This window comes from Chenopodium album, chromosome 19 (genome assembly GCF_948465745.1).
Source record: "Chenopodium album chromosome 19, dcCheAlbu1.1, whole genome shotgun sequence".
NCBI lineage: Eukaryota > Viridiplantae > Streptophyta > Magnoliopsida > Caryophyllales > Amaranthaceae > Chenopodium > Chenopodium album.
In genome coordinates, this window is record NC_137852.1 from 42,621,164 (window position 1) to 42,639,871 (window position 18,708).

Consider the following 18,708-nt stretch of genomic DNA (forward strand, 5'->3'; position numbering starts at 1 on the left):
ATTTATCCACCACCACCGCAACATAGCACCACCACCGCAACATAGCACCAAAACCGCAAAACCGAGTTTAATCGAGGTTGGTGTTTGATTTTAATCGATTTTAATTTGATTTTAATCGATTTAAATTCGATCTTTATTCGATCTTAATCGATTTTATTCTATTTTTTCTTGGTTTTTCTGGGTTAAAAAATCAATTTTTTTGGGTTTTCAAAACCGAGTTTAATCGAGGTTGGTGTTTGATTTTAATCGATTTTAATTTGATTTTAATTTGATTTTAATCGATTTAAATTCGATCTTTATTCGATCTTAATCGATTTTATTCGATTTCTTCTTGGTTTTTCTGGGTTAAAAAATCAATTTTTTTGGGTTTTTTATATTGAATTTTTCTGGGTTTTTTATATTGAATTTTTCTGGGTTTTTTAGATCTGGGTTTTGTGATTCGTAAATGTGGTTTTTTTTTTCGCATATTTTTTGTGAGTTTTATTAATTTCTGGGTTTAATTGATGCAGGTGTTAATTGATGCAACAAGGATTGAAGACATTAATTGATGCAGGTGTTATTATTTTGGAATATGTTCGATTTTATGTTGTAATTTTTTTTTTATCTTGTATTTTTTTTTTTTTTGGTATTGTACTTTTATTGTAATTTTTCTGATTGTAAATTCGATCTTTATTTTTGATGTTGATGTTGTAATATTTTTTGTTATCTTGTTCGACAATGAAATGAAAATTATATTTTTTGTTGATTTGGAGTGTTTTTGGTACATTTTGATTATGTTATTTCTGAAATTCTGAGTATACACTAAACCCAAATAAAACCAAAAAAAAAAAAAAAAAAAATTACATGTCATTGCCACCGGTTAACCGGTGGCAATAGTTGTGAATACCCAAAAAAAAAATTTACGGGAAGTCTTATGGCCACCGGTTAACCGGTGGCAATACTTGTTTTTGCCACCGGTTTTGAATCGGTGGCTTTTGCATTAGATTATTGCCACCCCCCAACTGACCACCGGTTCAAAACCGGTGGCAAAGGGGGGTTTTGAACCGGTGGCCAATTAGTTTTTTCGCCTAGTGGTAGCACTTTACTTGATTGCTAGTTTTTCGTAAAATGATCATAACTTTCTTGTTGCTTATCATAAATGGGATATGAGCATATATATGATGACCGGTCGTTGGAAAGCTTTAAAACAAACTATCATCACCAACTTAAGCCTTGTTTAGTTCACCTTATTTTTACTTATTTCAGAAAAAATAAGTTTAGAAAAGATTAAATTAGAAAAAATAAGTTCAAATCAGATCACATCAGAAAAAATAAGTTCAGATCAGTTCATCGTTTTATGTGCGGTTTTTTATTGCTAAATATCTTTAATTTCGTAATGAAAAAATTGTGAAAATTACATATTAATAAACTACACATTATTACGAATCTAACAAGATCTCACTTGATAAGTTTGGTCAAATTAGACAATGAGATTAGGTCAGTTCAGATCAGATCAGATCAGATCAGACCGGATCAGATTAGGTCAAACCAGCAAAAATAAGGTGAACTAAACAAGGCCTTAATCACCTCAAAACTTTTATAGTTTGAGAGATTGTCACAAATGACATGTACTTGTATTCGAGTACAAGGTTGTAAGCATCTCAAATTTGAAATTTAGAGTTTGTAATTTTTTTATACTACCTTCGATCCAAATTACTCGCAACTTTGGGGTATTATCTGTGAGATATAAAATATTCCAAAGTTGCAAGTAATTTGGACCGGAGGTAGTATATATTATTGTACATATTTGTTTTTGTAATTTTATATAGTACGAGAATTCGTGTTCGATCCCTCGCAATAACAATTGGGAGGGGACTGAAACCTAACCACCCATAACCGATCTCCGAATCCAAATCAGCCCAAAAGGTGAACCGGATGGAACACAAAAAAAAAAAAAAACATTTATTTTATTCTCACTTATTAAGAAAAACACGCGTATCTTTTTCTATATTTTCTATTTCAAAATACATGCATGCAATGGATTGAAACTTAATTAATTTGAAAGGTAGCAAAGTAAAACAAGAAAACATAAGCTTTTAGTTGGAATTTAAAACAAGAAAACTTCAGTTTTTAGTTGGAATTTTAAAACAAGATATCTTGATCATTTCCACCATTACTTAGGGCCTGTTCTCATTGACTGAACTCAGTTGAACTGAACTGAACTGAACTGAACTGCACTGAACTGAACTCAGCTGAATTGAACTGAATGAACTGAACTGAAATGAATATTTTATAAGGCCCTGTTTGATTCACCTTAATTTTGCTGAACTGAAATTATTTTTACTGAACTGAACTTATTTTTACTGAACTGAAATTATTTAAACCGAACTTAAATTATTTTTACTGAACTGAAATTATTTTTACTGATTTTCAATTATAATTCTTCTTTAAGAAAACTGAATTTTACTGAACTGAACTTATTTTTACTGAACTGAAATTATTTTTACTGAACTGAAATTAATTTTACTGAAATGAACTTATTTTTACTGAACTGAAATTATTTTTACTTAATATTATTTTTTTAAGGTGAAGAGAACAGGGCCTAAGAGAAGGAAATTAGGAGCTGAACTGAACTGAACTGAATTGAGCTGAACTGAACTGAACTCAGCTGAAATGAACTGAACTGAACTGAATTGAATTTCAACGTAAGAGAACAGGCCCTTAGTAGACTATATATACCACTCAAATACGGAGTATTTGCATTGTTTGCGTATATTCATGGACTGGTTGTATTGATTTATTGGCCAAATTTTAGAAATAGAGGGAGCACGTAATTTTGTTTCCTCGAGTCATAAAGAAAGTCACAGAAATAAATAATATAGACATAATTCGATTTAATGTATATATTAAGGATCATACAAAGACTCGCCCAAACTATTTACGTAGTATCTAACATCTGTATCGTTTTATTAATTTTATTTCTAATATGAAGTATACGATTAATTATTTTGTTGAAGGGGAGGGTTGCCTTACCAGAATATATAGTTGTTACACTGAAGAAGAAACAAAAAAAGAAGGTACGTGGAATGGAATAATAACCTGAAGCAAAATTCGGAAGGCAAAATTGAAGCAAAGGTTCTAAACAGAAGATGACACAAACATATTCAAACATCAGACAGATGCATAAATTGTTCAATAATTATGTTATTTACTTAGGTCCCACTCAATTTTGTCTCGTTTATATTCTTATTACGTAGTAGTTATTAAAAAATCATGAACAATAGTTTTCATTTTATTTATCCAAGTTGTTCACATCACATGAAGAACAAATTAGCCAATATCTCATAAACTAATTAATTTGGCCGAATATATCAGATTTTATTCTTTCCTAAAATCTCTAGACTAATAATAATTTTATTAATTAATGTGGAAAAGTCTTAAGTCTATGTCCTCTATCTCTAGGACTATGGGAGTATCATTTATTCATGCTACGAGTATAATGTTATACTTCGTATACAAGTACATTCTTTAAGATGCATTTAAACATTTAATATCTTTTTAAAATTGATATACATATTAATTTAAGAATGTACAATATAATTAAATACAGTATTATTTGGAGTGATTAATACTTCCGTATTCAATTTAGCTTAATATTTATGCTTTTTAACTTAATTACTCCTTATATATAGTCCCTAAGATTATAGGGTGGTATGTATCTGTTCAATTTTATTTCTTTTAATTTTCTCATTGCTTACATTTTCATAAAGAGCTAAAATAATTATTAATTCCAATCAATCAAAAGATTCTCTGTAATTATCTTTCGTCTAAAGGAATCAACTATATTAATCTATGCAATAAAAGAAAACGACTCAATGATTTGAAGCCGATTACGTCTCCTAAAAATAAAACAAAGTAGAGTAGTTCTAAGGTACCGTGATAATTACTACAACTCACATTAATTAATCATATTTCATGATAGACATTAATGACTTATACGAAGTAGAATTTTAAATGACAATGAGTATTAATATCACATCTTCACTATTACGAGTATAAAATTACTCGTACAATTTACAAATGCCAACACATACATACAAAATGTCTTCTCCTTTACCCCCCTTCAAATGCCAACACAAATTACTTAAATTAAGTATGCTTTAAGTATGTAATGAGGTTATAAAAGTTTTTCCCTCAAAAAAAAAAAAAAGGTTATAAAAGTTTTAGTAAGGGTATTTTGGTCAATTTGCGGATAAAAAACGAGTAGTATATGAAAAAAATACTGCACATAATAGTTAGCATCCATTTATAGTATAAGGCTTATTCCGATATACTGAAAACAACTAAACTGAACTGATTGGGTTGAACTGAATAGAGTTGAAATGAATTGTTTATGAGAGAAGAAAATTAGGAACTGAACTAAACTGAATTAAACTGATTGGAGTTGAACTGAACATAACAAATCCTAAATTGTAAATAATAGTTAACGAAGAGAAATTACAAAGAAATTTAGAAGACATTTTCTCAAGGATAGACCCTGTTAAATTAGATCAAAGTTGCGCACAAATCAACCTGATTTGTGCTAGCGAATTAGCTTAGCCTTTTATATCTGATGGACTTTTCTTGAAAAATTATTGTTGCTTTTGTATCAAAATCCATTGCCTAAGCTAAACGCAAATTTTAACATGCACCATGGTATGCTATGCCACAGAGGAAAATGCTATGCCTCAATTGTGTTGTTGTAGTAAGTGTATAAGATCAGATTAAGCTGGAAAGAGTAAATGATGTTGTAGTACGTGTATATAAGATCAGATTAAGTTGGAAAGAGTAAATGATCCTCATAACCTGCCGTAAATTATCTTCAATAGAGATTATAATTTCAATTTTAAAGCTACCCCAAAAGACAATTCATACCACTAAATTAGACTAAAATTATTAATTTTGGATAACAAAGACATGTCTGTTCGCCTCGAAAGTGATATAGGGCCGCGCCCTAGTTTAATACAACACATTGATGTGAATCGTATACAATATAGTTTTGTTCCTTGTATTAGAAGTATATAACATCATCATAGCATCAACTAGAGCATTAGGTGTTAATATTGTAAGGTTTAAGGATTCAAGGCATTATAGAGTGGTACTACAACGTTTTATGTTATTGGTACTAATGGAGTTTTTTTTTTATTAAATTCACAAGTAACGAAATATTCCAACTGTAATGAGGTTTGAAAGAAAATGTTATTGTTATTTTTATAAAATCATTTGTACAATTTAATAATTATTTGTACAATTTAATAGTTATTTTTGACATGGGAGCGCTCGTCGAGTAAGATATAATGTTCAGGTTTTTGCTGTTAGATGGTCTTCGAATATTCAGACAACACTTTAGAAATTATAAAATTCTTGGACCGTGCTATATTGGAGATGTAAAAGGCAGTAAAACTTGAACAAAAACTAAAATAATTTAGAAAAATAAAAAATGAACAATATATAATGAAAAAGATGCTAACAAAAATGAAAGTAAAGAATAATTGGAATGTTGATTATGTCATTTTTATTTTTTTTGTAAAGATACTGATCATGTCATCACTATAATCCATCTCAATTAATAGGTGTTCCTATGGGTCCAAAAAATTTAATTCTTCCACAGTTTCTTTTGTTTCCTTTACTCACTCCATTTTTAGATGGCTACATAACTATTGCTTTCGTTTATTAACTTTTAAAAATTATAATATGAGTGAATCAGAAAATGAACCGTCCCAATTTATTGAATCTATTTGATTGGTATAATGTTGTCAACAATGGTCTACATAAGATTCTTTTTGATCTCATTAATACAAAGGCGAGAAAAATAAGAAGGGCAAATTATAATGCATATGTAAGAGAAGCCATATTTCCATGCGGATTTCTCTCACTAAATCAACGACCTCTAAATATTGTTACCACTTTGTAATCACTCTCTCGCTTCGCCTCAATTCACGGGTAATAACGGGAAAATAAAATTTAAAAAGGAAATATATCGGTGAAAAGACAAAAACCAAAATACATTCATGACAGGGCTAAAATGTTACGACAGTTATATAATATACGTGTCACACGCACATTTATGGGCGAATTCATGTCTACAACCAGGCCATTTACCATTATACGTTCTCTATGCTTTTACAAATGAGTTTTGATCCAACTATATGTATATTGTTTGGCCTCAAGCCCACAACTAACCTTAAACTTGAATATATTTCATAAGAGCACACTCCGTAATTCCGTAATAAGAAGGAAAATAAGAACAATAAAAGAAACACATAAAGCCCTTGTTTTGTTCAGTTGATATTTCGAAGTAAAATTAACAAAGAAGACCATTTCTATGTAAAAAACAAGAAAGTAGAAACAATAAAAATGAAAGAGTATGACCAACCCTTCAAACTAGATGTTTTTCCTCCATTACAACATATGTGGCCTTCTTATGTCAGCAACAAATCTATTGTTTATCAATTTATCACCTCTTTTCACAAGAGCACCTGATCAATTTCAATTTTTTTAGGTAATATGTAACGAGAAATTAGGATTGTCTTCTCACAGGACCGAAACATAATCTAACTATCGTGTCACTTGTGTGTAGTGTGACATGTCTAATATGTGGGTAGTATGTGTTTGTAAGAGTAACCCATTCTTATATTAGCAACAGGTCTATCCTTCATCACACCCTCCTACGGTCCTACTACCAGGCTACCAGCACACCACATTTTTCAAATTTTTTCTTAAAAATTATCTTGTTACTTTTGTTTAATGATTAACTCTATCACTCTCTTCAATTTTTTGTAAAAATTAATTCGTAAGTTTTAACTTTTAAGGCTTATTAGAGCTAATTAAGTCCAATCATGCCAAATAAGTTCAGGTTAAAATAAATGCACCACCACCAATATATATTTTTGCAAGCAAGATTAACAAGTTGGATTAGTTTTTTTATTTTTTTTTATTTTTTTTATTTTTTTTATTTTTTTATCCAAAGGAAGATGCTTACATCCAAAAAGAAAGAAAAAACGAAATAAAAACAACCCACAAGCAAACCAAACTACAAAGCAGCTACCTAAGGAGGGATTAGCCGTGGCATAGCCACACCTCGAATATCCTCCTCTAAAATACGACTAAGCTCCACCGGTGTATTGTGTTAAGTGTGTTAAATTGGGTCTAGTTCTCAGCGGTTCAAATTTTGTACTATCACTTATTCGTCTTAAACTCATAGGTGAAACTGAAGCTCAAGCTACACAGCCAAAGGAATGCTTGGTTAATTAGTTTTGCATGTTAAATTCAACTTCTAATGTTTAATTTGTCCTTCCAATTTAAACCATTTCATCTTGTACTGTTGAAATGTATTCTTTTGCAGTTCGACTTTGGCTAAACTTATTACAAATATCGACTTCTTTAAATTACTCAAAACACGTAAAAAAAACCATTGGACAACGTCATGAAACTGATCGATGTCACCTTAAATAGCGAAAATCGCACCAGATAGATAAATCATACCATTACATTTACAGCTCTTGTATGATTGTATTTAGTCATATAGAGTTTATAGACTCATAGAATTGAATATTTCTAGAAAACATGACAATCAGAGTTATATTTGCAAAGAAGTGGGCTGTCAATCATACTCCCAGTCGTCGAATTATTTGCAGTTGCAGTTAAAATTCTAACCTTTATGTCATCACACAAGAGATTGATACCGCAATTCACAAAAGCACCTCTACGCCAACTTACATAATGGCCTTTCCCTTTGAGAGCAAACTGCACAACATTCTGGTCCGACAAATCCCGAGAGATTGAATCCACAGTCCTGTTCTGAAGGCGAGCATCATTATCCTTGATCTGCATTCCAAATTGCAGTTGGTGTTGATCCTCCATGAGAAGATAAGGTTCAAGCATAGTCGACGATAGAAACTCATCATCGTGATACTCTAACGACACTTCCATAGGGTAAAAATACATCAATTCTTCTACCTTGTTCTTCAATGTCAGATTAAAGTCCAAATCTGCCATTAAGTGTTGTTTCTTGTCGCCAACAATGATAGAATAGTAATCATTACTGACATTATATACTTTCACGGAAGTCACCTCAACAGAATTAATCTGGAACTCTAGCTTGAAGTTGCTGTCGTCACTTGTCTTATCAACAATATGAATGAAATAAACTAAAGCAACAATCAAGAGCAACGAGACAATCAAACCAACACATGCCCAGCAGACATCGTTGTTATCAACGCTGCCATTGTTGTTATCAACGCTGCTAGAACTATTGCTGTTGTCAACGTTGGTATTGTTGTTGTTGTTGTTGTTATTTTTGACCTTTTTTTTCCCAGACATTAACACTTGGTATGATGCAGCCATATTTATAACACGCATACCTCCGAGATTCATTCTGTTCAACAACAGACACACTAAGGCTGTAAGATTACACTTGGAGCCTAAACATCATGGTTATTTTGATGTCAATTATTTTAGAAAATGCATCAAAAAAGCCAACTTACATACATGACTATTAGAATATAAATGGCCAAAATTCAGCAAGAATTCTAAAAAATATAAATAGAGGCAAATAAATTGCTTATAATAGGTATCAAAAAGATATGATCAAGCAATAAATTACCTCAAGGTTTAATTGGAGATTTAGGCACAAGCAAAAGATCGATCTTCGATAGTTATATTGTTAATCAACTAAATCAAAACAATTTTCATTCTTATTTACCTCATAAAATTTACATTCATTTCTCTCATACAACTCGTACTGATTAGTGATTACTGTAATGTTAAGCATGATCCTCATAACATGAAGAGAATTTCTTGTTATGTCCTGTAATGACAATTAAACTCAAAATTTAGTCATTGAAAAAATAATTATTATGTCTCAACAAGATTATTAATTTGAATATGTTGTTTCATATGAAGGAATATGTTGTTCTTATTATAGTAATGATCCCCAATACTTATAATAAGTATAATAAGGATTAGATAGTGCAAAATTCTCCAGTAAATTAGAAGTTCCATAATTTAATTTACACAAAGAATATAAACTAACAATTGCAGGGAGAAATTGTCTAATTTCATAGTTCAATCCTACTAACATTTAAGGGTTCTACAATACATTAGCATTTAGCAACCAAATTTGATTCAAATATTATATAAAGGCTCGAAAAATCACATAAATTGAGGCATATTTGATTCAATTATCAAATTAGGCTCATAATTTTCTTTTCTAGCAACAAAATTGCTGGATAATCTTAGTAATTAGAACCAATAGATCAGATTTCGAACCCTACACTTAATTAAAAAAAAAAAGATAAAATATAAAGTATAAACCATAGATTGTGAAATTGATATGATGATAACAAAAAGAAACATCAACTACCTCAGAAGCTGCTTCATTGAGGGATACAAATATTAGAAGGCGCCTCTATGGAGAACGTGAAGTGCGCTTGATTGGAAAACGTTGAGAGAAAGGGGAGCAGGAGAAAATACAAGTTCATTTTGATGATAAACAAAATTTGTTTATCTACTGGCATTATCGTGTATAAGTTAACATTTGTGGGACCCGCATATTAATAAAAGTTGTTAACTTATTTACAAAAATGCCATACTGACTGGAGCGAATTGTTGATATATTTACAAAAATGTCATCAGATTGTTTATCATGAAGATGAATGGGGGCTCCAGCAGGAGGAGGGGGCAATTGATCATATTGGTAAAAAAAAAAAAATAGTAAAAAAAAAAGGAAAAAAAAAAGAGATAATAATAATAATAAAAATTAGCCACAATTTGATAAAAACAAAAAAACAACTCTAGCATTTGTAAAAAAAAAAAAAAAAAAAAAAATAAAAATAAAAAAACAACTCTAGCAACATCCGGGGAAAAAAAAACCCTCAGCTAAAATTTGATTAAATAGTCTAGGCTACAATTAGGTCCAAAAAATATACTGCTTTCATTTCTTTTTAGTTACAACATTTACTTAAATGTTTTAGTTTTCGTTTTTAAGAAGTCATTTGTCTCTGTATATTTCTACTCACATGTAACCCTATTTTTTCTAACATTCACAAACAAATTTTAGGATGTTGCAATTTGTAAAATGGAGGTAGTAAGCAATTCCAGTAAACTACCAACAAATGCCTAATTTAATTCGTGTTACAATTTGGGGCGTGTTCTATTCACTTGATTTTTACTTATATGAATTTATCTGAACTTATTTTAACTTATCTGATCTTATTTGAACTTTTTAACCCTTATTAGAACTTATTTTAGTTATAAATTAAATTTAATAGCCTTGATTAACCCTAATCACAACTTATCTGAACTTATTAACCTTAAAATAAGTGAAAATAACTCAAATAAGGTGAATAGATTAGGGTCTTGCTCTCTTTAAATTTATTTATTTATCTTTAAATTACTTCATAAGTTGCAACTTTCACCGCCACCAATAATGTTGATTTGTTCAACTTAATTTTTTCAAAAAAGAAAAAAAAAAAAAAAAAGAAAACAAGATTATTAAGTTTTTTTGTCCAAAAAAAAATTATTACGCTGGATTATTGATAGTGTTAACTTAAGTGTGTGTTAATTAGTAAATTGGGGCCCGTAATCTTGTACTCCCTATAAATATTGGGTTGGGCTTCAAATTTATTTGATCGATTCAAATTTCCCGCCTTCTTCTTTCCAAAACCAAACAAACTACTTTCTCTCTCCTCTTTCTCTGCTCTGAAGCTCGTCATCAATGGAGGAATCATCGGAGCAAGCAATCGTGCCTTCATCGCATCAAACAAATCCACTTCCTGAGCTCGAATCTCACTTCTCCACCGTCCTTTACGGTTTTTTTTTCTCTCTTTTCATCTTCGCTTTTTGTTTGAATTTCAGTTTGAGTTCTTACAATTGATTATCGATTTCCAGATCAATTAAAATTAGGTTAAATTTGCATTTCGTTGTTGTTTTTGTTGTTTTGTAATTGATTGATTACACTTTTGAGATTGCGTAAGTTTTTCGCTTATAATGTGTTTGAATTTCAGTTTGAGTTTTACAATTGATTATCGATTTCCAGATCAATTAAAATTAGGTTAAATTTGCATTTCGTTGTTGTATTTTGTTGTTTTGTAATTGATTGATTACATTTTTGAGAACTGCGTAAGTTTTTCGCTTATAATGTGTTTGAATTTCTCATCTCATTTTATGAATTTCAAGCGTAACATGTCAATTTTAGTTTCGCTTTGAATTTGTTGATTTACCACATTATTTTGATTAAAATTTAGGTTAAATTATCGAATTAGCTTTAATCTTTGTCTCTCTCATATGCAATTTGAGCAATGTTTACTGTTTTGATGTGTTCATATTCAAATTTCGATTAACTTGATCAATGTTTTGCTGGAAGTTTCGAATTTATATCTGTAACTTCGTTGAATGTGTTTGATTTCACCGTATGAAATTTATCATCAAACTTTTAAATTGTTGATCATCTATGCAATACGCTGATGCTTGATCTCTGATATTCAATCTTTTGTTTAGCTCTGTAATCGATGATCATAAAAAACTGATGAATTTTTCTTTTTCGTTAAACATCGAAATTGTATATTGCTGGTTTCGCAATTTTATCTGTGTTTAAGCAGTTGAGCTAGTCAATTGATCTGATTTTTTTGAATAATATAAGGTTTAAAGTATTATATGTTACTGAATGTAATTGATTCATGCTAGCACCGTACTTAATTGACTTAGATTTGAATTTTTATAGGATTTAAAGGTTGTTAAAGGACGATGAATCTAAATAAGAAGTAACAAAAAATGAATACAATGAGAAATGTCATATTGTCATGTATCATATGATTGCTCTCGTAGTTATATATAGTTATCTGAAATTCCGAGGCAAGCTGTTTTAGGAATGTGAAGGGAGTTGCAATGGTCTAAATTAACTTTATATTTATGGATGCAGATCTTTCGCAGCAAGTACAAGGAGCAATGGAAGATCTGCTTAAGATGATCAAGTGAATTCGCAATCTTTAAGCTGCTGGACAAAAATCAATTAATCTGCTCAATATTTTTTTCTTATCAGCATTTAGAAATTCAGTGCTTGCTGTGAATATCACACAACCATGTTAATATGTTCGAATGCTTTTCATTTGATTATTGTGCAGTGAAATTGATGGACACTCTGCGGAAGTAACTGAAGAAATGGAGAGGTGCAGAGAGTCTGCCCTTGAGAGGAGGAAGGTCATTGAGGAAGAAAAGGAATGTTTTCAGAAAGCTGCTTTTGCTGTTTTGGATGTGCTGAATACCGGAGAGGGCAAGCAAGATGATCAGTAAGATCTTATTGACCTTTATCAGTTTATCAGGTCAAACTATGATTCTATATGATCATATTTATTTCATAAATCAGATAATCTGCTCCTTCTCAAGTAATTCATCTCCCGAACTTATTTTAAGATTTATGCTGTAGACTATTAGGCTAGCAGCCATAATTTGCATAAAATAAGAAGCCCCTGCCTTCAAGGCCTTGACGTTCTATGTTGTTCTGCGCTGTCTATATCAGTAAGTGATGCTTGTTTGATATTATATGCAACAGGATGTTCCTGGGAAATGGTACAGAGTACTGAAGAGAATTCGTCTCAAGTAAATGCTTCATGCTTGCAAAATTATATGGATACCACAGTAAGTAATAAGTGCATATGCTGAAGATTCGACATTTTCAGGTTTGATTAGATTGTACTTAGCATTCTGAGCCTTAAAAAGATGCTATAGTTCCTACAAATAAGTTGTATTAAAAGCACAAAGTATATGATTTCTATACGAGTAGTTTTTACTGCATGTTTACGAATGTTATAATTTCTGTCAAAATCTTGTTAATTCATAATAACCTGCCTGATCAATCAAATCGATATTAGCAAAGCAAAATTCACACATTATTGTTTTTCTTTACGTATTTCCTTTAAATACAAAACTTTCAAATTGGCATCCCTATAGAATAATCATTTGTTCACACTGATCCCTAATTGTATGTTGTTCGAAGAATGTATTTATACTTACTAATATACTAGTGACATGAAATCAGATTTGTAACACTACACAACAATAAATTTTATTTGATCAATGCCTTTCTCTTTTGACAGTATATGTGTTCCTGCTTGTTCTAAAGTGCAAATGAAATATAGGAGTTGTCAAAACTTGTTACAACCTAACATTCTTACAATGTTAACTATCTCACCATGTATACAAAAACCTTTTCTTTTTCTATACTGTACCCTAAATATATCAACATAAGCCTCAACAACTACAAAATGGTGAAGTATGACTAAGGCCAATTATGTACAAACTTGGAATGTTATATACAAGCTCAGGGTACAGGCCGCAAGGAAGTCTGCTGTATAACTATGATCCTATATTTTCTTTTACCATGTAAAAGTTAAACTTGTTGCGTTTACGTCCCAACACCACCAAACTCAATGCACATTCTTCTATTGCACATTCTTCTATTGCTTGAAGTAGCAAGCTGCCATTTCAATAATTAGGTGCAGCAATGCAGCATGACCACCAAGAGTTAAAAGACATGCAGAACTGTCAGAAAACAAAGCTCTCAAAATCGGCATTTGGTTAAGACAAGTACAGAACTGGAGTTTGTCAATCCAAGAGTTGCTTTACAGATGAATTACCCAAAAGCAGCATCATGCTATTGCAGCAACTGATATCATCCCTTCAAGCCAAGGGCTATCTCCAATTAGTGTAATAGACTTGATAATTAATTACATATATTGAGCCAACCATTGTTTGCACAAGTCAAGAACTGGGAGTGCATTCGCATGCAGAGCCTGCCCAATACACAAAACAAACTTTAAGTTATATCAAACCAGACCAGACCATATCAACAATCACATGAAAAAACCATATTCTTTGACAGTAAACTTTAAACTGCATTAGTGCTGTGATCCTTGACACTTTTAGTTAGGCTGCTACGGCAATTGATATGCAACATTGTCATAATGGATAAGTTTAACAATAAGTTCTACAATATATTTATTGAGAGCATTTGGCCTGACCTGACCTTTCAATCAACAGAGTAAATGTGTTTATTTGATAATAACGTCATGGATCTATAACATGAGACTAACTCAACAACATACATGGGCCTACACAGATCAACCAATTTATTTATTTACTTATTTTTTTTTTACCAAAAGTAGTTGAATAATTGATCAAGTGTCTAATGATGTGGGCTTGTGGATTTATTGTACATAATTGCATGAAAGCTTGCTCAAATTCGGTTCAATTATAGAGGACATGATCCAGGACTCAAAGAGAATCAAACCTGATGTGCCACATATTGAACATCAGCCACACTGCCACTTCTGGAGGCAATTTGGAAAGCACCTTTTAGACGACCACAGACAACACAAGCCAACACCTTCCTGCACATACACAAGTACCATGTTATTAGTAAAATTATATACAATTCTAGATATATGTGTATGAGAATAGGATTATAAACAGACAAAAAATAAAGGTCCATTAAAAGTGGACGGGAAACTACACTTATTCTAAGCCATAAATTCTCATTGAAAAAGGGGATCTCGAATTCGACCAGAGAGGGATGTTGCAAAAGCTTTTCATTCTGAGGGTTCCACACTCCTATTCACAATTCTAATACTCAAAGAAACGTCTGCTTCAAGCAATATATACACTAAGGCAACACCATGAGTGCGAATTAGTTGAGAACGAAAAGAGGGATACTGAAACTCTTGAATAACAAATTCTGCCTCTTAATCTAGATAATGACTCAGGATATGCATAAAACTGTTTACTATGATTCAACAGAAAATCCTTTCTTGTTGTACTTACTTCCTGGTTGCTGTCTCCTCTTCTTAACAGGAATAGTCTTTCAGTCTCAAATACCTCAACCCTTTTTAGCACCTAATAATTCAGGTAAGCATTTTTTTACCAGGGTTCTTGCATCAAATCACTCAATAATAGGGTTTGACTGTGGGAAAACATGGTACCAATACTGGGATTTGTCTATGTTAAGCCTCTCACTTGCTTGATAGCCATATTGCAAAGTAGATTAATTGTACCAGCCTGTAGATAAAAAATACTAAACAATTGCTTAACTAAAAAGGATCACGACCGCAGTCTATATACCTTTTATACACAAGTACATGAAATGTAACATACATGAAGTTCATTACCTGTGGGTACTGATTAACATGTCTATGAGACGATCTGGGCGCTCCTTGTGTTTGTTTGCATATACATTTATGGCAGCCCCCAAAACCTAGAGCATCATAAAGTTAAAGACAATTAAAGCCAGAGATCAATGCAATTTTAGGAATCCCGAAATAATCCCAAGGGAGTAAAATATGCACTGGATTATTAGGCAACGTGCGTAGAACTAAAAGGTAATAAAAACACATTAGAGCCAGTTGATGATTAGGCAGAAATATGAAACATCTCACATTTTGAAGAAAATGATGATAGGTTCCTTTATCATATAACAGCTAGACAAGCTCTAAGGTGACAGGTCAAAACACTGTCTAATTCAAACTGGAGGTTAGTTTAACTTGCACTTTTACTCAAGGGGGATGATAAGTTCAAGCACAAGTTAAACTGTTAAAGAAACCAATTAAGGATATTAAAAAATATACTCGATATTATTTCTAAGGCCAGTTGTTTTCCTTTGATCATTAAAAAAATAAGAAAACCAAGGGCTTTGATTTAGCTTTGTAAACCGGGTTTTAGCCAAAATAACCATCTTCCTCACTAAATTATGCAGATATGTTGTTTTAGCTCAACTTATTGTCTATTTTCCTAACTCCTAAAGTTAAAGAGATAAAACATATATCAAATTCCGAGTCAGATATTTTCTTAGTTCTTCTCATGCCTTCATGTGGCACTCATCTTCGACAATAGTTTTAAAATTGAGGCTAATCTAAAACCGTGAAATGAAAATCATGTTCAATGTAGTAACAAAAATACAGTCACAATGATCTGGTGAATAATTATGCTAGAAGAACTTAATATCCACTTGATTACGTTGTTGATACCAATGCCAATGTTAAAAAAAGAAAAAGAAATACCTCATCCCATTCATCATCATATATATTCCCCTTAATGTTCCTTAAAAATTCAGTCAACAGGTTCCCCTTTTTCCTTTCGGCAAGCGATGCAGCAACCGCAGCATAAATATCCACAGCTGTAGATAATGAGTTAGAGCCACAGTATGTATGCTTAAGCAAGATGACATCAATAAAAGCAGGCAACAAATAGGTTACCAGGAAGATCAAATTGACAGACAATTTGGTAAGCCAAGTCAAAGTTCTTCTCCGCAAGAGTTTCTGCAATTTGACACCTCCTCCTGCAAAAGCATTAACACAATGGCCAGAAATAGAAATGAGATATAGGCCCTCACAAGGCGTATAAATGAAGCTGATTACATAGCAGGAGGGAGTAAATTCTAGATAAATTATGATTTGATTTCTACACTTAATAAATGGACACTACTAATTTGTACCACCAAGAAGTATCAGAGACCTGAACGTTTCAGGATCATTTGGATTTCCAAAGACAGAATGTTTCCACTGTGGACCTTCAGTTTCATTCAGGCATTTCACAACTTCAACCTATGATGGTAGAGAAAACACTAGAAGCGCATTAGTTTTCAAAACCATCTATTTAGCAGCATCACAGAAAACACATCAGAGAAAAGACAAGAAAAATAGATGTGTTAGATAAACACAATAAGCAGGATTGAACGGGGGCTAGGGATTGAGTCCATCCAACATCCATCACTCATAGTCATACAACTTTTTTTGTTATACAAATTTAAGAATGTACTGTAGCCTACACCAATAACAAAAAGATTAATTTACATTATAGTATCATAGCTGTTGTAGCCAATAAGTCTTCCTGCTAATTATAATGAAGGCAAAGATACTGTGTAACAGAAAAGAGGGGCCATGTTAAGGGGACATCACATGTATTTTTGAATACAAAAATGCAACTAATCAGAGAAAACAAAATTTCTGGGAGAGGGAGCACGTCTGGAGCAGTACTCTTTCAGATATTACTATAAGCATAGTAGCAGCAACATAATACAACAGACAAAAATTACAGAGAGATCCTATAAGCATGAAACCAAAGGAATACTATAGTTATTACCCTTTTTATAGAAACTCTTCTAACTAGACACCTCATTTTGAAAGGCAGACCAACAACCTTGTGCCCCAAAATTTTGACTGAAACTCAAATAAGACGCCTATGAATGCTTCATGTTCGCACATTAGGCAACAAAATATTATTGTGTCTGCAAACCTTCAGCAGGTCTTTAGTTTTTCAGTTATCCAATACGGGGTTTCACACAATAATTAGGCTTGCTTTATGACCACAGCAGTTCAAATGATGATAGATAGAAGACAAAAATGTGTTTGGTATCCTGAGCTGTTTTTTGATGTTGGGCCTTTTATAGTTCCAATGAAATGTTGCAAACGAATCATACCAATATAATACTATCAAGACACAATAGTTTTAGTCTCTGAACACAAAGTAACTAAAATGTGATTTTTTTGTGAATTATACAAGTATCTACTTGTAGTAGGTACCAAGCAGCCATATACTAATATTCTGGAAAATATGGTCAAAGGGGTTTGTGTGAATAGTGTAAAATTTCCAACGTTGCGATTGAAAAAGCAGGAAGTACTTTTTTTTAATTTTTATTTTCCAGTTTTTTGGTTTTTTTTTTGTTTTTTAAAATCATATGATATACTTCATATAATGAATCAAATATTAGTCAGACTTGTAAAATCATGATGATTGAAAACCGACAAAAGAAAAGTAGAAATACCTTTTTCCTTGTTCCTTGTTTTTGTTTTTTTATTTTAAAAAAACAGAATACTAAAAACAAAAAACAATGCCAAACAAGCCCAAATTTAGATTATCTCAAAATAAGCTCACATTGAAATATTAAAATGTCAAAACTTAAGCACATTGAATGGGTGTATCTCCAAATATACATTGTACAGCCATATTTTGTATTTTGTCGATAGTTTAAAGAAATCCGCTATAAAATGGGCAAATTAGAACACCATAAAACTTACTCTAGTCACGGGGGCATCCTTAATCACGCCAAAATTAAGGAGAAAGTTAATTCTAGTATGGAAGATAGGAAGGTGTAAACAAAAACAAGCATAAGTCTGGGACAGAGAAACGAAAGGGGCATCACTAGTATTAGGTGTAGAGTACAAGGGAAAAAAAAAAGGTCATTTTCAACCATAGACCCTCCTTAAACAGAAACCATACCTCATTTTAAACCTATATCTAACCACACGGAAAAAACAAAAAGATTTTGCTATGTACACTGGAACAATTCCTAAGTATTAATTAGAGTCAAATGGACCTAAACTAAATGATTTGATCATACAGACCAAACAATAAACCAAACTTGAAACAGACCAAACATCTTACATACTCTCGTACATTTTATCACAAAACTTCAAACTTATTAATCTCAATCACACACCAATATATAGGGTCAACATAGATTTTAGAACATTTTGAGATGGATAACAAAAGATAATCATTACCTAATCTATATCTCTAATAAAATAAAAGATAAACAATACCTAATTATTAAATCTAAGTTATCTAACAATTACCTAAAACATAACTATTAGCAAAAGTAGATCTAATCAGCATGACATCATCGAGGTAGAAACAAAAGAA

General features: G+C 31.6%; 2 protein-coding genes across 5 annotated transcripts in view; one reads left to right on the forward strand and one right to left on the reverse strand.

Annotated features, from left to right (window-relative positions):
• Positions 1 to 10,669: 10,669 nt before the first annotated feature.
• LOC145593486 (uncharacterized) lies at positions 10,670 to 12,757 on the forward strand. The gene is made up of 4 exons (XM_081649733.1): positions 10,670 to 10,829; positions 11,939 to 11,990; positions 12,141 to 12,305; positions 12,569 to 12,757. The coding sequence occupies exons 1-4, from the start codon at positions 10,736 to 10,738 to the stop codon at positions 12,597 to 12,599; spliced, it is 342 nt and encodes a 113-aa protein (XP_081505859.1). The 5' UTR covers positions 10,670 to 10,735; the 3' UTR covers positions 12,600 to 12,757.
• Positions 12,758 to 13,055: 298 nt separating this feature from the next.
• LOC145593758 (uncharacterized) overlaps positions 13,056 to 18,708 on the reverse strand; it is a 38,803-nt gene continuing 33,150 nt past the window's right edge. For 2 of the 4 annotated variants that reach the window (XM_081650106.1, XM_081650104.1), the window contains exons 31-36: positions 16,522 to 16,610; positions 16,263 to 16,345; positions 16,068 to 16,183; positions 15,180 to 15,265; positions 14,306 to 14,405; positions 13,056 to 13,808 (exon numbers count right to left, since the gene is read on the reverse strand). In XM_081650106.1, coding sequence (XP_081506232.1) covers positions 13,743 to 13,808; positions 14,306 to 14,405; positions 15,180 to 15,265; positions 16,068 to 16,183; positions 16,263 to 16,345; positions 16,522 to 16,610 — 540 coding nt within the window. In that variant the 3' untranslated portion in view covers positions 13,056 to 13,742. The remainder of the gene's footprint in view (positions 13,809 to 14,305; positions 14,406 to 15,179; positions 15,266 to 16,067; positions 16,184 to 16,262; positions 16,346 to 16,521; positions 16,611 to 18,708) is intronic. The other 2 variants (XR_014102800.1, XR_014102799.1) reach the window with 2 other exon arrangements.

Bases quoted from the DNA above. Each gene is read 5' to 3' on its own strand.
- LOC145593486 (XM_081649733.1), top strand. From the start codon at position 10,736: ATGGAGGAATCATCGGAGCAAGCAATCGTGCCTTCATCGCATCAAACA. The intron at 10,830-11,938 runs GTTTTTTTTTCT...TTATGGATGCAG, and splicing joins CTTCTCCACCGTCCTTTACG to ATCTTTCGCAGCAAGTACAA. The intron at 12,306-12,568 runs GTAAGATCTTAT...TATATGCAACAG, and splicing joins GAGGGCAAGCAAGATGATCA to GATGTTCCTGGGAAATGGTA.